The sequence below is a fragment of the Lactuca saligna genome, chromosome 1, assembly GCF_052625555.1.
Source record: "Lactuca saligna cultivar CGN05327 chromosome 1, ASM5262555v1, whole genome shotgun sequence".
Classification (NCBI taxonomy): Eukaryota; Viridiplantae; Streptophyta; class Magnoliopsida; order Asterales; family Asteraceae; genus Lactuca; species Lactuca saligna.
In genome coordinates, this window is record NC_136417.1 from 52456444 (window position 1) to 52478435 (window position 21992).

General features: G+C 35.0%; 3 protein-coding genes across 4 annotated transcripts; 2 read left to right on the top strand and 1 right to left on the bottom strand.

Annotated features, from left to right (window-relative positions):
• The first annotated feature begins 386 nt into the window (after positions 1–386).
• Positions 387–2970, top strand: LOC145036192 (BURP domain protein RD22-like). Of its 2 annotated transcripts, none has more exons than XM_078984659.1 (3): positions 387–496; positions 1820–1928; positions 2024–2970. In XM_078984659.1, the coding sequence occupies exons 1-3, from the start codon at positions 458–460 to the stop codon at positions 2779–2781; spliced, it is 906 nt and encodes a 301-aa protein (XP_078840785.1). In that variant the 5' UTR covers positions 387–457; the 3' UTR covers positions 2782–2970. The 2 variants fall into 2 exon arrangements, with proteins under 2 accessions (XP_078840785.1, XP_078840789.1); XM_078984663.1 differs by having other exon boundaries at positions 2027–2970.
• A 10358-nt stretch (positions 2971–13328) lies between these two features.
• Positions 13329–14567, top strand: LOC145036204 (cytochrome b-c1 complex subunit 9, mitochondrial-like). The gene is made up of 3 exons (XM_078984670.1): positions 13329–13569; positions 14038–14085; positions 14276–14567. The coding sequence occupies exons 1-3, from the start codon at positions 13453–13455 to the stop codon at positions 14321–14323; spliced, it is 213 nt and encodes a 70-aa protein (XP_078840796.1). The 5' UTR covers positions 13329–13452; the 3' UTR covers positions 14324–14567.
• A 1479-nt stretch (positions 14568–16046) lies between these two features.
• Positions 16047–18855, bottom strand: LOC145036209 (Endomembrane protein 70 protein family). Its single transcript, XM_078984672.1, has 7 exons — positions 18531–18855; positions 18283–18323; positions 17611–18205; positions 17373–17504; positions 17128–17284; positions 16571–17055; positions 16047–16431 (listed from the first exon to the last, which is right to left on the bottom strand). The coding sequence occupies exons 1-7, from the start codon at positions 18776–18778 to the stop codon at positions 16215–16217; spliced, it is 1875 nt and encodes a 624-aa protein (XP_078840798.1). The 5' UTR covers positions 18779–18855; the 3' UTR covers positions 16047–16214.
• Positions 18856–21992: the final 3137 nt, after the last annotated feature.

Consider the following 21992-nt stretch of genomic DNA (forward strand, 5'->3'; position numbering starts at 1 on the left):
TTTGTTAAATGGTTCATTTATAATGTTTTGTTGATACGAGCAAAAAATGGTATTGTGTTATATTATAATTTTCAAGATTTGGTGCACGGACAAAATGGTCTTTATAAAAAAATTTAATTAAGTTAGATTCAGTGACTTAAAAATCAACTTTGCAACAAAATTACAAAAAAAAAAAAAAAAAAAAAAAAAAAAAAAAAAAAAAAAAATGATATAATGAACGAAATTGTTGTAATTTTAATAAACTACAAGTGACATATCTATAATTTTGTCGATCGGATTTTTTCTTGCGCTCCTTAACGTGGGCTTGTCATACTTGATCTTTGCAAGTTGGTAGTGGGCCATAAATAAAACCAGTTGATCAGTTGATCTTATCGGTGAAACGCTGAGTGGTGCATTTTCTACTACTCAACTCCATTATAAATACTTCATCAAACCGAGTCTTCATACATCATCCACAATGAAGTTTAATCTTCTCAATGTTTATGCACTTTTTTCTGTAAGTATATTCTTATCATCATTAAATTTTTTGGAATCTTATAGTTCTGAATCTTTTAATGTCTTTATGCATCATAATTGGTTCAAGATGTTCTGGTTCTAAACATTTATGTAAAAACTACACAAATATTCATATTGTTTCCAGTTCTAGATTAGGTACTATGTTGCAATGATTAGAACGATGTTAACCCAAGATTCTAACGATCCAAAAATTCGGAAGTGGATGTACATAGTTCATGCACATTCATACCTTCAAAAAAGATTTTATAGTGTCAAAAAGATATAGTGTAAATTAAGTTTTTTTTTTTTTTTTTTTTTTTTTTTTTTTTTTCCTACACACCACTCTAATACATATCAATCTTTTATCCTAGTTGACTAATTTTTATTAGTCTATTTTTAGGGTTTATAGCTATTTGCATAAAGTCTTAACATTCCAGCTTTTACATATTTTCTTAACATCAGAAATTGTAATTTTTGACTCTGTAACCTCAATTTCTTTTATATAATGTCAGACATATATATATCTTCACAAATATAATCTTTAATCATTAAAGACTATGTTACCACCTCTAGTGACCACTCTCATTATTTACCGCCGGCGACCTAACGTCGCCATTAACTACTGCCATTACCAACTCCGGTAACTTATCTCCGGCCACCAGGTCGAAAATGAGAGAGAGAGAGAGAGACGATGGTTTGTGGCGACGATGGTTCTTGGGTGGCTGGCGATGGTAATTAGGCGGCAGACGATGGTTCTTGGCTGACCAACAATGGTGGTATTCGCAGGTGGTGATCGCCGGTGTTTTTTTTTTTTTGTTGTAAGGTGACGAGAAGGTTTGACGGTGGGGCTGTAAAGGATTAAGGTTTTTTAGGGTTTTATTTTTCTTTTATAGGTAGATTATGACCTAACAAAATACGGGCTTTTGAGCTAAGGGCTTTTTATTTAAACGAGATTAGTCTTTTTTTTAATGTTTTATTTATCAAATATATTTAAATCAGTTTTTTAGCTTAGTACTAAAAATTATTTTTTTATATTTGTAATTTTAAAACTTTATACAAAAATGATTTTAATAAATTACATACAAAAAATATAAAAATTATATAAAAGTGTTTTATTTAACATACTTAATGTTATACATTTGAAAAAACAAAAAAATATTTTTATTAGTAAAATAATTACTTTTTTTTGTTTTTTTGGCTATAATGAAGTTAGTAAAATAATAATGTAATAACTAAATAAAAAGTTAATGTAATATTTATGTTATAACATTGTATCAATTGATGACATTATGATTCATTAATTCTTGTTGCCTTTTTGGATCAGCTATCATTAATAGTAGGAAGTCACGCAGTGACTCCTAAAGCTTACTGGAAGTCTGTGTTGCCAAACAGTCCTATGCCCAAAGCAATCAAGGATCTTTTATACACCGCAGGTTCTCTTTGTTTCATAGTACTCTTTTAATTGTTTATTCATACGTACAAATTTAGTATACAAAGAAACAGTACGTTGATTTACTATAATGAACAGAAGAGAAGAACACCAACGCCGGAGTTGGGAAACGCTATATAGGGGTGACACATAAAACAGTAATATTAATATACTCTGTCTCCATGGATGAGCTCAAGGTTGATCCAAACGAAGTGTCGTTTTTCTTGGAGAACGACTTGCATGAAGGTACAGAAATGAAGTTACATTTCGTGAAAGACGATAAAAAAGCAGCCTTTTTACCTCGACAAGTAGCTGATTCGATACCCTTTTCATCAAACAAGCTCCCTCAAATCTACAACAAGTTTTCGATAAAGTCCAACTCAGTGGAAGCCAAAAGCATGAAACAAACACTAAGCGTCTGCGAGAGCAAAGGCATTGAAGGCGAGGAAAAATATTGTGCAACCTCGTTAGAGTCCATGGTGGACTTCAGTACTAACAAGTTAGGTAAACAAGTGAAAGCGATCTCGACAGAGGTAAATGCTGAAGGAAGTACTCCGTTACAAAAGTACACAATCGAGGGCTTCAAGAAACTCGCATCAGATAAAGCTGTGGTTTGCCATAAGCAAAACTACATGTACGCTGTGTTTTATTGCCACAAAACCGTTAGCGTTAAAGCGTATGATGTTTCTTTGGTGGGCGCTGATGGTAGTAAAGTGAAAGGGGTGGCGGTTTGCCATACAGACACTGCGAAATGGAACCCAAAACATTTAGCGTTTCAGGTGCTGAAAGTGAAACCAGGAAGTGTCCCGGTTTGCCACTTTTTGCCTGAAGACAACGTTGTTTGGGTTCCGTACTAAGAGACATAGAAGCAAAGTACGTTAAACCAATATATGTATTGTGTTTGTGTGCCTTTCTTTGATAATCTATAGGGTTTAGTAATCCAACTACGTATTAATTAGGTTGACGCAACTTTCTTTATGTTTATGTTTGGACTTTGGTTTGGCAGTGTATGTAAAATTAAGTAATAAATACTGCTTTTGTAATTAGTTAAGTATTTTAAATATAAATTGCGGTTACGTACCAACCAATAGAATTAGCTAGTTATTTGCAAATCGGATTGTGTTTTTGAAAAATATTTACTAACTAGTGGTGTACTTTTATATTTATTCACCTATTAAGTGTATTACCTTTTAAAATGGAAAAACTTAGGGTGCGTTTAGTTGCGGAAAAATTGGTCGTTTTTCGGAAAAATTTTCCAAGAAAAATGAGAATTTTGAAAACGCGTTTAGTTCGTCTATTTTTCTAAATTTTTCACGGAAAATGAAAATTTTCCGTTTTCAAAAATTACAAAGAAGTCGGAAATTTTTAGAAAACTGATAATTATTGTTTTCCATATTTTTCTAATTCAAAATTTTTTTCTATAAACACACACCCACTCCACCCCATCCACCTCTACTTACTCCCATCTTAACACCCCCACCCACACACACATACATACCAACCCACACACACATACATACCCACACACACATACATACCCACACACACCCACCCAAACACACACACACACACATACACATACATACCCACACACACACACACCCACAAACACACACACACGCACATACACATACATACCCACACACACATACATACCCACACACACCCACCCAAAAACACACACACACACACATACACATACATACCCCCCCCCCCCCACACACACACCTACAAACACACACACGCACATACACATACATACCCACACACACACACACCCACAAACACACACACACACACACACGCACATACACATACAAACCCATACACCCACCCACCCACAAACATACACACCCACATACACATACATACCCACCCACACACACCCACCCACAAACACACACACACACATACATACTCACCCCCCCACACACACACCCGCACACACAAACACACACATATATACCCACCCGCACACACACACATACATACCCCCCTACACACACACACACCCACACACAAACCCACACCTACCCCCCACCCCCACCCTCACAGACACACACCCACACACACACAAACCTACACCTAACCCCACAAACACACACTCGCACCCCCACCCACCCAACACCACCACGACAATCACCAACCTACCATCACCACCACCACCGCTGCCGCCACCACCATCGCCTGTCATCACCACCACCGCCGCCGACCCGCTACCGTCACCGCCCCCACACACACCCTACCACCGCTACCGTTTTTTAAAATTGAAAACCGATAGAAAAATACACATCTAAACACGTTTTCTAATTTTCTAAAACTAAAAATGAAAAATGAATAAGTTTAACTAAACCCGTTTTCTAAATTTTTCAATGAAAAATGAAAACGGAAAACAAAAATCGAAAAGGGAAAACAAAAAACGGAAAATGCAAAATTGTTTTTCCGTAACTAAACACAACCTTAGTCTTTTCTAATTTCTCTTACCACTTTCTTTCTTCCCATCGCTTGACTTGCCGTTTCCCTCACCATTTTTTCACCTTCTCTTTTTCGTCTATTGTAAATAATCATGTGATCTATGTCTCTTCATTCTATTAGAACTGCATCTCCTTTTTTTAATATTGTCGTTCTGTATCTGTTTATTCTTTTTCATTAGTCTGTGTCTTTCATTCTTTTAGATTATGTACTTATAGCCGTATGGTTCATTCTTTTTTTATGTTATGTAAGCAACCAAGCATGGGTGGGTTTAATTATACCCACCAAATGCTCGACATATGTTCCATAAAACCAAGAGTTGTTTGTATTAGATAACATTCTCACAAAACGATGATAGGGTGTTAATATGGGGCAATGGAATAGGCCATATATATTTACTGGGGCTTATATATTTAGCCATGTTGACTAGCTCTAATTATAGATACAAAACACTTTGTATTTACTGTAAATTTAGCCATTGCTTTATATATAAAAATTCAATAATCTTACCAGTAAAATAATCATTGCTTAAGCATTTGAACTATTAACAAATTACTTTGCACCGGTTCACGAGTTATTATACGGGAAACTCAACCCTCCACCCCCACCATGCCGTAAAGATAAAGGACGAAATTGTATGGGAAACTCAAGCCTCCACCCCCACCATGCCGTAAAGATAAAGAACTGGTGCAAGAGAAGACAAAACAAAATTCTCAAGCTTGGATTCCATAAGAAGAGCTAGTATTAACACAATATTGGGTTGACATTTCGGAGGATTTAAAGCATAGAAATGCATAAGCCCTTGAACATTTTTGGCTTCACATTCTTGAAAGATTTCGTATAAAGTTGGGTAAATATGATAAGTACCGTATCAAACACCAACTTAATTCAAAGTTTCGAGAAATAGCGAAAAGTGTTTCAAAATCGACGGGTTGTACAACCTAAAAAGGAGAAGCGCTCGAGAAGATGGATAAATTATGCAAGAGGCTTTGCATTTGTTTCGTGAGGAAACGGGAAAGACAATTAAGTTTAATGAGCCTGAGAAATTATTAGCTCTGCATCCAAGGTGGAAAAATAAACAAAAGTTTGAGACAATAATGACACCTTCGGTTTTATAAGGATCAAAAGGGTCACATTTGTATAAAAATGAGTTTTTATAATAATCATACTTATCAAAGGGTCAAAAGTGTAAAATTTAGCATTATGGGCCTTAATTTGGGCCTCACGACTTTTTGGGCCCAAATTGCAAAAATGACAACTTTTATGGATTAAAATGTTAATTTTATGAAAATTGGGCCGAAAATGTCATTTTATTTAAATAAGGGCTTGAAATGTAATTTTCTGCAAAGATGGGTTAAAAATGTCAATATATGTATTTTTGGGCCAAATCCATCAATGATTAAACATTTGGGCTGAAAATATAAATTTTTATAATTAATGGGCTAAAATGTTAGTTTTAATTAAAATAGACCAAAAATGACATTTTATGTAAAAACAAGCCTTTAAATGTTTAAATTTGTTCTTAAGGGACCTAAAGTGACACTTTTATTAAAAACGAGTTCAAATCGTAAAAATTATGATTTAATAATAGTGGGGATTTTTTCATCACTTTGGTAAAACATTCAAACTAAAATGAGCAATATCTTAACAATAAACAAAATACAACGATTTCATGTGTGTTGGGCCTAATACCCTTGATACATGGTTAATAGGCTTTCGTGGTCCATTTAAATGTATATTAAGCCTAACATTTTTCCATGACATGTATATTGGGCTTGATAGCCCATTTACATGTTAATTTGGGCTTGATTCATGGATCACTTGTTCATTGGGTCTTAGTGGCTTACTTACATGTCTATTGGGCCTAAATTACCCTTTTACATGTCCATTAGATCTTAGTGGCCCATCTACATGCTAATTGGGCTTGGACTATACAACACATACTCTTGGAATTTGGAAAACTTAAAAACATACACGTAAACATTATGCATAGTGAAAAACATAACAATCGTGAAAAGTTGATGATCTAGTGAGACTTGTCGGTTGATACCTTTGACTGTACGATCGTAGCCTATAGTTATAACCAGAGTTTCTTGGAGGGAGAGCGGAAGTTTGTGTATAGATCTATACGGGGTGACCCGCAATGCCTTAGCTGTTCGCTACAGCTAGACTAGGCCAGTCTAGGGCGACAAACCTTACCTAAATCAAAACTAGCGCCTGAAAACGCCAAGACAGGTGAGTTAGTCATTATTAAGCATTGTTGTAATGGCTCACTAGAGACTAACTTCATCAAAGATTTTGATATATTTATACAAATCTAGACGATACTAAAAACATACATACATCAATACTCGGTCTTGGAAAGTTTATGATTACGATACTTTTATAAGCAGAAAATATCGGATTTTCTGGGATAAATACCTTTCTACATTACCTTCTACTTATCGCAGAAAATACAGGGTTTTTATCTGGATTGCATTTTTGTTTATTTATATATTTCAAAAGCATTAAATACACATGCATTAATACTTGATTTTGACACTTGACTTTCAAACTAGTTTACATAAAATATCAGATTTTCTGGTGTTTTACGAACCATACAAAACTTTTCAATCAAACATGCTTATGAACTCACCAACATTATATATGTTGACGTTTTCAAAATAACTTGTATTGTCAGGGACTCGTTAAGTGAAAGAATCAACAAGAATATGGGATTTTGTTTTGTGTACTGTTAAACATTGTAACGCCCGCAGATCCGGGTTAGTCAATTTAGAGGCAATAGTGGTCGAAAATGACTTTTCGACAAAAGATTATTTAGAATAAATAATCTTAACCAAGTTTTAAAATATGTCGTAAGGTTTTCGTACATATAAAGAACGCCGAAATCCAAGTTATAACGAAGAAGTTATGGCCCGTCGAAGTTTCGCGACGGAACCGACACGGCACCGTGGGCGTAAATAGTGAATTTACGATGGAGGACTTTTTAGCCTTAGTGATCTAAATGAAAGTCGTAGAATATGTTAAACCAAGAAAATCCATAAAAAGAACGCCCAAATCTGACTTCGTATGAAGAAGTTATGATTTTTCTAAGATTCGGCTTAACAGTGTACAGCCCGAAACTCGAATTTTAGTTCGAGCGGTTTTTGGCTTATGTGACCTAAATGAGAGTTGAAGATCTCATTAATAGGAACTCAACGGTAAAAAAACAGACAAAAACGGAGTCCGTATGAAGGAGTTATGATTTCTTCGCGGTCATTTAACAGTCTAAACGCCTCCTACTGTTAAATTTGAGATTGGTCGAGAATTAGCCAACGGAGTCTAAACGAAAGTTGTAGATCTTGATTTTACCTACGCGTGGATATAAAGAACGTCGAAAACGGAGCTCGTATGCGAAAGTTATGATTTTTCTAAGTTTGAAGGCTGATACGCGATAGGGGGTGACGTGGCACCACCAGAATTGGACACGTGGCACCACCAGAAGGCCACCACATGGACCAACTCAGCGAGTAGGTCCCCCCCTACTCAGAGAGTAGACCAGTCAGCACCCCTATAAATAGAGGTGTCGGGTTCCATTCATTCTCACACCTTCAAACCCTTCTTTCTCTCTCTAAGCCTCCCTAACCCCCCTAAAGCCTAGGGTAACTCCCTAGCACGAGGCGGAAGCCCCGGAGCGCCCGACGGCTCCGAGAAAAGAGCCTTTCGGCTCGGGAAACGCTGCTCCAGGGAAGCCCGGTTTTGCGAAAAACCCGCTGTAAGTGAGCTACACCTACGCTAGTTTTAATATAGCTTCTAATTAATTATAGTAACATTATTAGGACCTGAAAATAATTATTTGGGCTATTATTATGAGTTATATTGAGTGTTATTTAACGCTTATATAATAATAATAATATTCAGACTATTAATTTGTCGCGGATATCGGTAGACTAAACCCTAGTGGTGTTGATACTAGGTTTTATCGAAGGAAAGTTGTTTTGAGAGTATCGAAGCGCTGTCCGAGTGTTGAGTCACCACCTTTCAGGTGAGTGCATGGTCCCTTTCATCTTACACATAGATATGAAGTATTTTATTATAAATTACGTGCTATGTGTGCATATTGTCTGAATACTTGTTGTCTATGCTGATGAAAGATTTTTATACATGTTTTAAATGATGTAAACTGTGTAAAGTATTTTATATCTACAAAATATGTTGGGTAAAACATGGGTAGATGAATAATGAGCGATAAAAGTTGATATAGAGGAACATTAGTAGCATGGACCTAGTGCCCTATGGGTATACATTGGCAGCAGTGGACCTAGTACCCTATAAATGAGCACTGGCAGCTACGCCACAACCCGTAGATGTTTTAGATCTACGATAAACGTCCTAGCAGCTGCGCTCTAAGGACAGTATCGGCAGCTGCGCCTAATAGGGAGCCTTATGACCATGATAGTAGCGTTTAAAGGTCAATACCGGCAGAAGCGCCTCATAGAAAATGTCCCAATTCTGGCAGCTGCGCCTAAGTGACAAGATTAGCAGCTGCGCTTGACCAATGTGTCATTGGCAACAATGGACTTCATGTTGTTTCCTTAGGATGATCCTTAGGAATGAATGAATGAGAGATAGTTGATTCTTAGGGTAGACCCTTATGAATAAAGAAGATAATGGGGATGGGTAATTGGGTTGATTGTTTGATTATTTAAACATAATGATTATATTATTGTGGGTTGAGAACCCTATGTACTCACCAGGTTTCCCAACCTGACCCACTCAGTTTATTTATATCACAAGTGTTGATACGAAGTCACTTTACACTGAGAGATTTAAAGAGATGTAGATCACTAGTGTAAATAAATGTAAGTTCTGTTTATGCTTATGTTTCTATATTAACGATGACATCCCAAATGTTTTGAAATGAATAAAATACGTTTCTTCGAAAATGTTTTAATAACATATTTATCATGTTTTTCTGGGAACAAATTTCGCAACATTTTTATGAAAAGAAGTACTCTGATTTTTATAAAGCATAAACAAAATCGGTCTTTTCTGGCCGTGAAAATGGGGATGTCACAAACATCATACATTGAATGTTTTGGTCATGCAATTTAAAAGATTTTACTTGATGTAAACAATGGCAGTTGTATTATATTATGCATGGTGATGATGATGTTATGCTTCATTTATATTCACTGTAATGGTATTTCAAGATGATGTCACACACAAGTCCCCGGACGCTTCCGCCGTCTGGTTCGGGGTGTGACAAAAAGCCCCTCCTAGCTCCATAATTTCGGCCATCCCCTCATACCAAGGAAGAACCAAAAATCCTCTCCCCTCTACTCTCTCTTCAATAGCCACCAAATTATAGTGTTTGGGTGTGAGCCATCAGAGGCACAAGATTTATGGTGTTAGGTTTATGAAGTTCTACAAAGAAGGAATTCAAGATTATTTTCAACAATAAACTAAAAGGTATTTTTTCTAATAACCCTTCTCCTAAATTGAAAATAGAAATATACTTTAGGGTTCTCAAATTCAAATTGTTGTTTGCAAATCGTAGTGAGAACATAGATCCTTTCGCGTGTATGCAAACTTAGGGTTTTATTTTTCCGCCTACAAATATGATTTTTGTTATGTATAAAATCCATCATGTATTAAGGTGTTTTACCACTGAAAAGTTGAATCTGTTCATGGCTTTAGCTGCACTTCCAAAGATTTGAGGACGAAGGTTGGTGTAGAGAGAGGGGGGGGGGATTGAGAGTTTATGATTGAGGAATGATGAAATTTTTGAATGGTAGTTGAAAATTTCAAGCTTTCAAGTAGAATATTTTGGGGATATGAAGTCTTTGTCCAACATGAAACACTTGGGGTTGAAAGTGAGCATCAGGAATCATAAGTAAGCACTTAGAGGTACATGGATCACCTGGAGGAACATGGAGCACTTGGGTGTACATGGAACTAGACTTGTTAATGGAGTGAGTTTTGACCCTGATTCGCTCCAAATCCATAAGAATTTTACGGGTTTGGATTTTAATTTTTGATTCGCTTACCTGTTTATGACCCATACCCATTTACCTTTTTATTAAATGAGTTTCGTATGGATATTTGTTAATTCGCTCCATTTATAACCCGCCCATTTAATTATATATATATATATATATATATATATATATATATATATATATATATATATATATATATATATAACACCATAATTTGCAATTCTATGTCTAAGTAAAATGTAATTCTTATTGTATTGGATTTTGAGTATTAAGTAATGTATATATATTGTTTAAGTAGACATTTTATCTTTTTTAATAAATATTACTTTGTGGCATGCATAAAAATTATGAACTTACAATACTGAAAAAGGGTTGGGTTAATGGGTAGGGTATTTGTTGATTCGGTGGATACGGGTATGGATTCGATTATTTAAAACCTGAGGGTTATTGGAGCGGGAAGGGTCGTGTTTTTAAAAATTTTAAAGGGTTTGGATCAAGGGTGATTCGCTCCAAACCCGCCCCGTTGACAGGTCTACATGGAGCACCTAGAGGAATATAGAACACTTGGAGTTGAAAGTGAGCACTTGGAGTTGAAAGTGAGCACTTGGAGTAGTAATGGAGCACTTGGATATGGAATGGAGCATCATGAATAAAAATGGAGCACTTGGAGTTGGAGTAGAGCATCAGGAAGAAGAATGGGGGCATCAGTGATGCGCCATTATAGTGCAATATATGCCATCGTTGGCACAAGGTGCACCATTTATGATCAAGGTGCGCCACTTTTATGAACCTTGTTGTGTTCCGAGAATATTGAAGTGTTGCTGATGAACAAGAAGCAAGGATGCACCATTAGAGAGAAATGATGCGCCATTCAAGAGAAAGGGTACAACATTCTAGAGCAGGATGCGCCATCATGGAACATGATGCGCCATAGTAGAGGATGATACACCAGTAAGGTTCATGGTGCGCCATCATGGCTCCTGATGAATCACTTAGGTGTAAGGCTCTGTAAGATGCTCAAGATTGCTCAAATGTTGCTTAGAAGTTGAAGATGCTCAATAAGGATGCTCATTGTTAATGCTCATGGAAGATGCTCATGAGGTTGGAGGTTTTAAAAGCGCCCATGTGACATTTTGTGATTAAATTAGGGCATCTCCTTTATGAGCTAATTATGGATGGGTTTGACACATTAAAATTAAGGTTTCTCATGCTTGCCTATAAATAGGCTAATATCCTAATTCATTATTCCTTGTGCGTTTTATGTTAGTTTTCAGTGAGAGCAGTCATTGTGAGGTTGAGAACGCATTCTTTGGAGTAGTTAGTAAGCAAGATGGATTCTTTTCTTTTAAGAGCTCAAGTGAGGTGTAATCTTTGTGTATGATTACAATTGTTTTTTAATGTTAATAAAATAATCTCTCTCTCTCTTTCTCTCTCTCTCTCTCTCTCTCTCTCTCTCTCTCTCTCTCCCCCCCCCCTTTCGTCCGTAGACATTGGCCACTTTGACTGAACCACGTTAAATATTGTGTTCGGTTTTTTATTTAAGTTTTTCAGAAGTTATATATATATATATATATATATATATATATATATATATATATATATATATTTCCGTAAGTTACACCAAAGTTTGTTTGACATTTATCTGGAATACTTAACATGTATTGTTATCCCAACACATATATCCTCTTAGATTTTGAATGAAAATATTATAATTAACTAATGGTTATTGATCAAATGAAAGTGCACATTAGGGTTGACCGTATGTCCAAAATATGGCTCAGGAAGGGATGAAAAATGTTAAGGTATTGCAAAACCCATCCATTTAAGAACCACAAACTTCTCACCATGCAAATGAACAATTGAACACCATCCCTTTTCATTATTCATCTTGGCTTATTCCACTTAATTATGTATCATACACACTTGCTTTAGTACTTTGTACATCTTCCAATGGTTAATAAAATTGTTTAACTAGTGGCTCACTAAGGATGAGAGAGATGGGAATCACCTGTGCCCTCCACAATTCAAACATATTGTGGGTGTGTTTGACACGGAGCGTTTGAGAGCTTCTAGCTTCTAGCGTTTGACAAAACGCTATGTTTTGAACAGAAAACGATGTTCGGCACTACACGCTTCTAGTATCCATATATCAATAAAAGAGTAGTTATTTTGTCATGTATCACTATATTAGACCTTTTAATTAATATGATGCCACTTGTCAATCTATTAGTTCTCCATTTTAAATTTATTATACCTCTTAATTAATGTAATGTTATTTGTTAATGTATTTATTATCCATTTTAAATTTTAAATTTTTAAATTTTATATTATTGTTTTCATTAATTCACAAATAAAAAATGTGTAATATATTAAAAATTAATTTTATATATTTATTTGAATCAACGATTATAATTTCACATAACTAATAAAAATATCTCGTAATTAATAATTTATTTAAAATAATTAATTAATAATTTTGAGGTTTCTATTATAAAAGTTTAATTAATTTTATAACCTTGGTTTCCACGGGTTATAAACTAGTTTAGTTTAAACAAAACACTCAAAATCCAAATGATATTTTATGTAGCGTTTAACAAAACGCAACAAGCTACAAGCTAATCGTTACCCACTACAAGATACCCGTTACCAACTAATTTTATCAATCACGCCTTATGTGAATGTTTGGCTTTTGAGGTTTGGATTTTGAGGCCGGTAGAATGTTGTTTAGTGTGTGTTTACCAAATGACATCCAAAATTAAAATAATAAGTAGTATTCAACAATGATTTGATTGAAACTAAAATTTAAGGATGATTTTGTCAAAAATTAGATTCAACTATAATGGTTTTCATGCTATTTTCCTAATGAAATTTATTATTATTATTATTATTATTATTTTAAATCACACTCTAAGACGACGATTATTGATTTTCGGTTTTAATCATTCAAAAATACTCGTAAAAAGTAAAACTAAAAAGTAGAGAACAACGAGAGCCATCGCCATTCTGATCAAAAGGCGAAACAGCATTTCTCCCCCATTTCGTCAACAAGCGTGAGAGAAGGAGAACGCCATCGCCATGAATTCGGCAGCTCGCAGAAGCGGAGGTCTCTTCGAAGGGCTATACAAAGTCCTTATGCGCCGTAACTCCGTCTATGTCACGTTCGTCATCGCCGGCGCTTTCATCGGTGAACGGGTTAGGGTTCCGATCTCTCCTTATGTTTTTGTTTGTTTTACATATATCTTAATTTCATTTCCTGCTACTAGTTTTGATTCTTCATATATCCATACGGCTGATTGTGTCTAATAATCGAATCCTGAATCTGATTTGCCATCGTTCTTTTGGAGATGTACAGAATCGTCCACCATATCAAATTAATGAATTTTTCTCTTAAGAATCCTACGATTGAGGAAATAGTGTATGGTTACGATTTTGATTTTTGAAAAATGTTAATACAGAGTGTAAAATTATCACCAGACATTGGAGAAACTATTAACCACATCAATACGATCTTTATTTTCTGCAAGAAAAACTTGGTTGAATCAATGGGTCTAATTACATGTTCAAGTTCTTTTTACTGAGTTTTAGTGTAGGTTGTTTGTATAATTGTATCTAATCATTCGTTAATTGACTGATTTAGTTATGTGGATTTACATGTTTCAGGCAGTGGACTATGGAGTTCATAAACTCTGGGAGAACAACAATGTTGGGGTAATGCCCAGTTCTTTCTTGGTTGACTTTCTGTATTTTTTTTTTTTTTTTTAAATGCAAAATGGTCCAAATTCCACACATAGACATGTATGCACACATATACACATGATAATACGTACATATGGTGCATATATAGATGTATGTATGTGTATGTAATATGTATATCTAATACATTGTTATCATTATGCAGAAGCGATATGAGGACATTCCTGTTTTGGGACAGAGACCAACTGAATGAAACTGGCATACGACTTAATCACTTTTTGTGATTGTTTCATCACCTTTTTGGGATCTTAAAAGGATCAAACCATTTGAATCTTTTTGTTTTTAATAAGTATTATTTAGGTTCATCAACTTTGCTCAAAAGCTTATTTTGGTTGATGTTGTGAGAGAGATTGTTCTATCAAATTCATCAAGTGTTGCATTTTTCTCAATATGGTTTTCTAATAGGGGAAGTAAATGGACATGAAAGGGCTTGTTTGTGTTTGTTTGTTTAAGTTATAACTTTTAACTAAACAATTAAATGAACATAATCACATAAAAGAATAATTATTGTCATTAGCATTACACATCATTAAGGTCCATCTAAAACAAGAAAATCATGATCCTTGCTTTGATGTTTCTTCGTTTGACTCTCATAATCATCATTAATATGAAAGTGAGTATCAAATTCATCATTGTCAAGTACCTCAAAGAACTTATTATGTCAACCTTCATCTCCTTCAACACCATATCCAACCAACTTTGCTTCACTATCAATAATTAGAGCTACATAAACGCACAAACTATTTATTTATAGTCTTCAAAACAAACGATTTATGCTTAGGGTTACATTTATATTAAGGAAATCTATTTATATAGACGAGTTAACCAAAAATTTGTCATAGGTTAGGGCTACGAAACATCACCGACTCATCTAGCTCATTGCTTGAATACCGTAGTTGTGACATGTAGGACAATGCATCATTTCTCATTGAGCACCGCAATTATGATATGCTGGATAACCTAACCTACTCTGAAATTCCTACAACTGCCCTCAGTCTACCCCGTATGCTACCTTTATAGTCACTCCACATCTGCCCCGTAGTCTTGATCACACTCCACAACTTCATAATCTCACACTTTGAGGTTGATAAACCAATCCACTGACATCCAAACTCAAACTATGTAACACCCATCTCTCTGGCCTGTGTATTCTATTCGTGTATATGGAAGCCTAGTTGAAGCCATCCATAACTTCAACTTCTCTATCATCACTATCACTACATTGGTAAACATATCTACTGGATTCTTAGTATCAAAGATCTTGAAGCTCAAAGTACCATCACTTATCAATTCAAGATAAAGCAACACTTCCTATGCATGTGTTTCATTTTATTGTGAAATCCTGGATTCTTCGCGAGGTGAACAACAAAGTGGTTATCACAATGCATGACATGATCTTCTTGTTTCTGATAGGATGTTCTACAATCAAATAAGCTCCTTGCTAGCTTTTGCTAGACGAATACTCAATATTTGTGGTTGAAAGAGCAACACTCTTCTTTAATGCTTAGTCTCTGTAGCCACAATGAGATCAAACGGAAGATCAGACTCCACAACTCAACATTTCTCACCCCATTCTAATAACAAATTCGTTGGCGAAGATGAACCCCACCCATGCTCATTTTGAGTTATGACCCATTATTCTCCTCAATTCTAGTGGAGTGAGGGCATCAAGTTCTACAATTTCTATGTTATTAGACTTAGATGGTTTCACAAAGTGTGTAAATTGGTAGTTCCATGTTCACTAAAGACTTCAATCAATTCATTGTCAACAATGTACTATGATACTTTTTTTCATACAAAAAACAATGTACTTGGATATGTCAACAAAATCTTTGACATTTCCAAGTGCCATTAGGCTAAAGTCGAAGTACTTTCCAAGTTCTAAAAACTAAAATCACATTGGCACAATACTATCATAACCTAACTTTGACATTATGATTTTCATTTCATTAACCAAAACTTAGATATAGAGACAATGTGTATACTCAATACACAATCTCATGGCCTACGTTTACAAAATTCAATCGAAGATCAGAAAAAAAAAATAAGGGTTCATATTGAAGAGATATAGAGACAATGAAAGTTCATTCACTTTTAATAGCATTGTAAATATGCTGCACGAAGATCCACGATGACTGAAAACTGATTGTAGCAAGCATCAGGAAGAATGCATAGCAAAATAGGAAATTGTAGCAGAAAAAAAACGTTGACTGCATGAACCCATTCATGTTTGACTTTGAATAGTAGTAGACACAATATCCAAACATAAAGATAGCAACCGATCCTCCACGAAAAACCGATCTGTTTCACAAACCCAAATTTTCAATTTAGTTAATTCAAGATCAAGATTCAACAACCATTATTGAAATGTAGCAAACTATGTTGACTTTTAAAGTCAACACAATTCATGTGAATTCTATGAGTAGATACAAAAACATACCTCCACCACCATTGATGATCTTCTACTGTTAGTTGAATGTAGGTCATTCCAACACTCAAAAGTGATACAAGAACAAGAAGAAGAAGAAAAGTTATCAACAAAATGCTAGGAAGAGTCAAGATTTTATAGCTCCAAATAGTTGCATACAAGTTATGCAACTCAAGAACAATTGCACTAAATGGTAAAAGACCCGAAATCAACATTTGACCATGAGTCTTTCTATACCAAGTCAACAAAGGAATCTCCCTTGGTGATATCTTTGTAGCTGAAGGTGCTTGAAACTTTGACCTAAATCGGTATCCCATTATTCCACCAAATGCAAGAAGTGGAATTGAAATTAAAGTGTATGAAAGTATGATCATGATTATTGTGGTAAATGGAAGTGATGAAGTAGCTCCAATTGACATGGAAATTGTATTGAGAAGAAACATGGTGATAGAAAGTGGCCCAATGTAAAGAATCCCAGATAAAAGAACACATCTTTCCTGAAAAAGTCAACTACTAGTCAAAATTGACCTTGAAAGTCAACATAAAATATATCGTAACTTATTACTTACCCATCCAGTCTCTGAGAATTGACTAAAAAATGAAGCGGAAGTGTATCCAGCTATTGGGGATGTAAGTATAAAAAACACCAAAAGAGAAGTTGAAATGATTCCTCTGCTATACGGATATATGACTCCAAAAAATGCCAAAAGGAATAAGAAACAAACACTGTTTACAAAAAAAACGTAAACATTATTGGCTTAATTTAAATAAAAAAATGAAGTAATCTTGAGTTAATAACTTAATATGTTCATACATGGTGAATAATTGTGTCCCAGTTCCCAAAACAGCACAAAACAACGCCATTCGTTGAGGACATCTGAACACGTCACTATGAACATACTTCCACCCCACTTCTTTATCTTGTTCTTCATCTCCACTAGAATATCTGCAATTAAAGAATGAAAATGAAGACGAAAGACTCGAAAGTGGTTTAATTTGAATGAAGAGTGAAGACTGAAGACTGAAGACTGAAGAGATGAAGTTATCATTACTTCTTTAAATCGTTCTTCAGATGACGCATGAAGAGTGTTATAAGGAGCCCCATAAGAAGCGCAATGATGACTACAGAATTCACTAAAGAAAACCAATGGATTTGTCGTTGTGTGGGCAACAATGAAGCTCTTGAATACTTGTTCATCCTGTTTTTGTAATCAATTGAAGTCGAATTCCATGATATTGAGTAAGTAAATGTAATGTCGATTTCGGTTTTGTCAGTGATATCTACAGCATGATTTGGATCACTAAACGCACGTATTTCTATGACTTGATCATCATTGTAAAGAGCATCGAATTGTAGATGTTTGAACACGTAATATGTGGGCCCGTTTTTGTTATTGCCACCTGTCCAGCTATCAGCTTCTGTTTTTCCAGTGAATCCCCATAGTGGAAGATTGTCATAGTACATCTGGAAGTAGAATTCGTTACTGATTGCGTTTATGAATCTTGTTATATCGTCTTTTTTAAGCTTCTTTTCACATAGGATTTTGTCAGATTTATCTTCTCGGAAGTTTAAGGTGTATAAGGTGTTGCTCAATCTATCTCCGTTTAAAACTTCCCCTAAAGTTTCCTTCTTTGGGATCACTTCATCTGCAAGATTATTAAAGAAATTATCGATTGAAGTTTGAAGAAGTAAAAAGATTGAAAAAGATTCGATCTAATGGTACCTGGAGAGCAGAATGGCAAATCGTAATATTGGTATGTCTCACTGCAAGAGATATCAAGGAAACAATCTTGAAAAGAACTTGAATTTTAAAAATAATCTAAATTGGATATACTGGGAATATCAGATTAACCTTTTCTAGGGTTTATACTGGGAATGTCAATTTAAGCACGAAAGTACACTAACATTGATTCTACATATAGCATTTCTCAATCGGAGTAAAGAGAAATTTTAAATACAGCAATTACTAACCTGGGATTGTTCAAGGGGCCAACTATGTTGACAAATAAGGGTACAGTATCTCCTACATTGTACCGATGATCAAACGATGAAGCTGTAATTGGGGAAACGAAGAGGTCTAGGGTTGTCAATAGCAGCAAGAAAAAACGAATTAGGGTGGATGTGTGACACTGAGTCATAATAGATGATGGGGAACAAGATTTTCGAGGGAAATCAACAAAACCGAAAAAGGTTTCAAGAAAAATTGTGGGGTTGATCATGGAATTCGAGTAAAGTATCACTGATCTACATGCTTCGGAGTGGTCAACCAGCTTCAGATATGTTGAGCATTGACAAATTTGAGAAAACAAGTTTACAGTTTCCAAAAATTTAACTTTAGCCCCTTATAGTTTGGTTATACATCACAACCTTCCCTAAACATTATTGTGTGTTTTTAGCGTAAAAAGTGTTTGACGGCCTCTAGGGTTTTAGGGAGTGGCCGCTGTTTAAAACCGTGGTTTTGGCAGATGAACATTGGAACACTGCCCCTTTAGGTCGCCGTGTGGTTAAAAACTATAACAAATTTTGATACGTTACGCAAATCTAGCTAATTTCTAGTTTTTTTTTTCAAGTTTTTAATCCTTTTTTTAACTTGTAGGTTTTATGTTTCTAATTTGCTTTTCTAATTTTTTAGGGTTTTTTTTTTTTAAAGTTAAGCAATGTATTACATTTTTATTTTTAGTTAATGAAATATTATCTTTAAAAAAAATAAAGATTTTACCCATTAAAAAATAATAATAAAATAAACCTAAGTAATACAATGTAATGTTTTTTATTGTGAAATATTGAAATTTTTTTTTTTAATCAAAAATGAAGTTTTATTTAATTAAAATATTAAAAAAAATATAGCATCACTCCTTGAGTGTGACAAGAAACCATACTTGTATGGTAAAAAGTGATGCGATGTACATGTAGCAGTGAAAGGAATACGGTTTCGATGACACCACTTCCTCCGGCCTAAAACTACTCCTAGTCTCCTATCTATTCAACAACTCGTCTTAAGAATTGTTTTCTAAAAATGAATTCTCTATACTATAAAATTGATTAAAAAATGAAAAAATATAGGCCAATAGCCCAATAGTAACTCTCCAGATGGTGTAAACACGGTATGGAAGTTGGGTGATATTTGCTTGGTATTTGCATGGTGGCATGCCAAGCTTACACCGTTCATGATGGTGGCATGCCAAGCTTCTTAGTTTCAAATGACATTGAATGTTATGGTGAGAGAGATGAGCAAGAGAGAAAAGAATTTGCATGAATGTTATGGTGAGAGAGATGAGCAAGAGAGGACAGAATTTGCATGTAAATGTATGTTTATTTATTTATTTATTTATTTTATTTTTATCAGTTTGATTTGTCCTTAAAAGTGATATATCATACATCTTTTGTGGCAAAAATGACGTGACGATGATTGCTAAAAAATTGATGTGGTAGCATGACCTGGCATGCATCACTCTGGTCTAATCATTCATTTTTTTTATATGACATTTATTTATATTATTATAGAGGCTTTGAATGAATATCATTATATTATGACAAAACTTCATAAATGGTCTTTATTTTTTTAGAAATCTGATATATAGTCCCTAAGTTTAAAAAAACTTTCCAGATAACCCTTGTGATTTCAAAACTTTTAAGAAACAAACATTTTTGCTAATTTCGTTAGCTTTTGGTTGTTACTGTCATTTGATTAAAATAATATGAGGGCATTTCCATTATTTCATTAACACAATGACTATTTATGTGATTTTGTCTTATTATATATTATTTAAAATACAAAGGGTCTCTTTCCCAATAAATTCATTGATTCTTTATTTCTTTTACCTTAAACCTCTCTTCTTTGTTTTTCTTTTCTGTGCTCAGGCCTAGTAAAAGCGAGAGGATTCTCCCTTAGTAATTTTTGATCTTCAACAACAAAATGAAAAAACCTTTGAATTGATTATATATATATATATATATATATATATATATATATATATATATAAATTGAAAACACTTAAGAAGACTATTACCAAAACATTCTAGACAACAACACCCAAGATCAACAACATAAAACCAAGGATGTGTACAGTCACGCCTTCGCCTTGTCACGGTCTTCAGAAGTATCTGAACAAAACTAAAACTATATGCCAACACTTAGTAAGTTCCCCCAAAGTACCACCACATAAACATAACAAACAACATGCAAATATGAGCCTTCATCTTAACGGGGCCGCCTCGCAGGGCCTACAACCCATTTGGACTACTCTTTGAGCCTTCGGCATGACTGGACCACCTTGCAAGGACTACAACCTATCTGAACTGCTCTTCGGGCCTTCGGCATGACTGGACTACCTTACAGGCCTTTAGTTTATCTGGACCTCCCTGGGTATCTTGGCCTTTAGCACAAAGTAGGACCGTCTCAATCCGGTATACCATCACATATCAACATATACCATAACAATCAATAACTAGCATATACAGGTAGTCATACAGATCTAACATATCAATACACCATAACAACATCCTATATGCCATGATACAAATATAACATATTAATATCGCATAACACACAGTACAACAGGGATATCAAGCCAATGGGCAGGCCTTGGTGCCTTCAACCTGTAAGTCCAGTGGGGAAAAACTCACCTCACAGCCTGAATGCAATCTGAATAACTCCTAGCTCCGACAACCAGCTCAACCTGAATCCTAAATGTCAAAAAAATTCCCATTCTAAATTAATAAAATTTCCCCCAAATACCCTTGGTCAAAACTAGTCAAAATCAAGAAGTTAACTGAGTCAACCCAGTCGAGTTGACTCAGGTCTCGTATGCAAGGAGTACTCTGGAGGTATGCGGGGCATACTCGAGCTTTAACCCCAATCAGGGGATTAACCACGTACACGCTACGTACTTCGAATTACGTAGGGCATATGCTCAGACTTCCCATTTTCTCAACAAGAGCTTAATGCATTAAGTTCTTATGTTCAACTTTCAGATCCAAGGCCAAAATACCACTAAGAGTCATAAAATTTCCAACTTTATGACTTTTCATGTCCATTAAGTGCTTAATACACAAAATCCCTACTTCTTAATGCCTTAAGACCCTCTGGAGCATGCATGGAGAAAAACTAAGCACCAAGACCACATTTTTATGACTCAATACCCCCCATAAGGTCTGAAAGGATGAATTATTTGGTCAAGAGCATGCCATGCTCAAGAATTACCATATTTGGGACCAAAAGGGCCATAAATGAGGAAATAGCTAGATCTACAAGATAGGGTGATCAAGCAAGGAACTTTTTACCTTCTGGAGGTAGCTAACAAGTGAAGAACCCTAGATCCAAGCTTCTCTCCAAGCTCCAAGTCGTTGCATCAACTTCTTCTTCTTCAAGAACACCACCAAAGCACACAAATAGGCTCAAAATGAACTCTTCTCACTTAGGGTTGCTCGAGA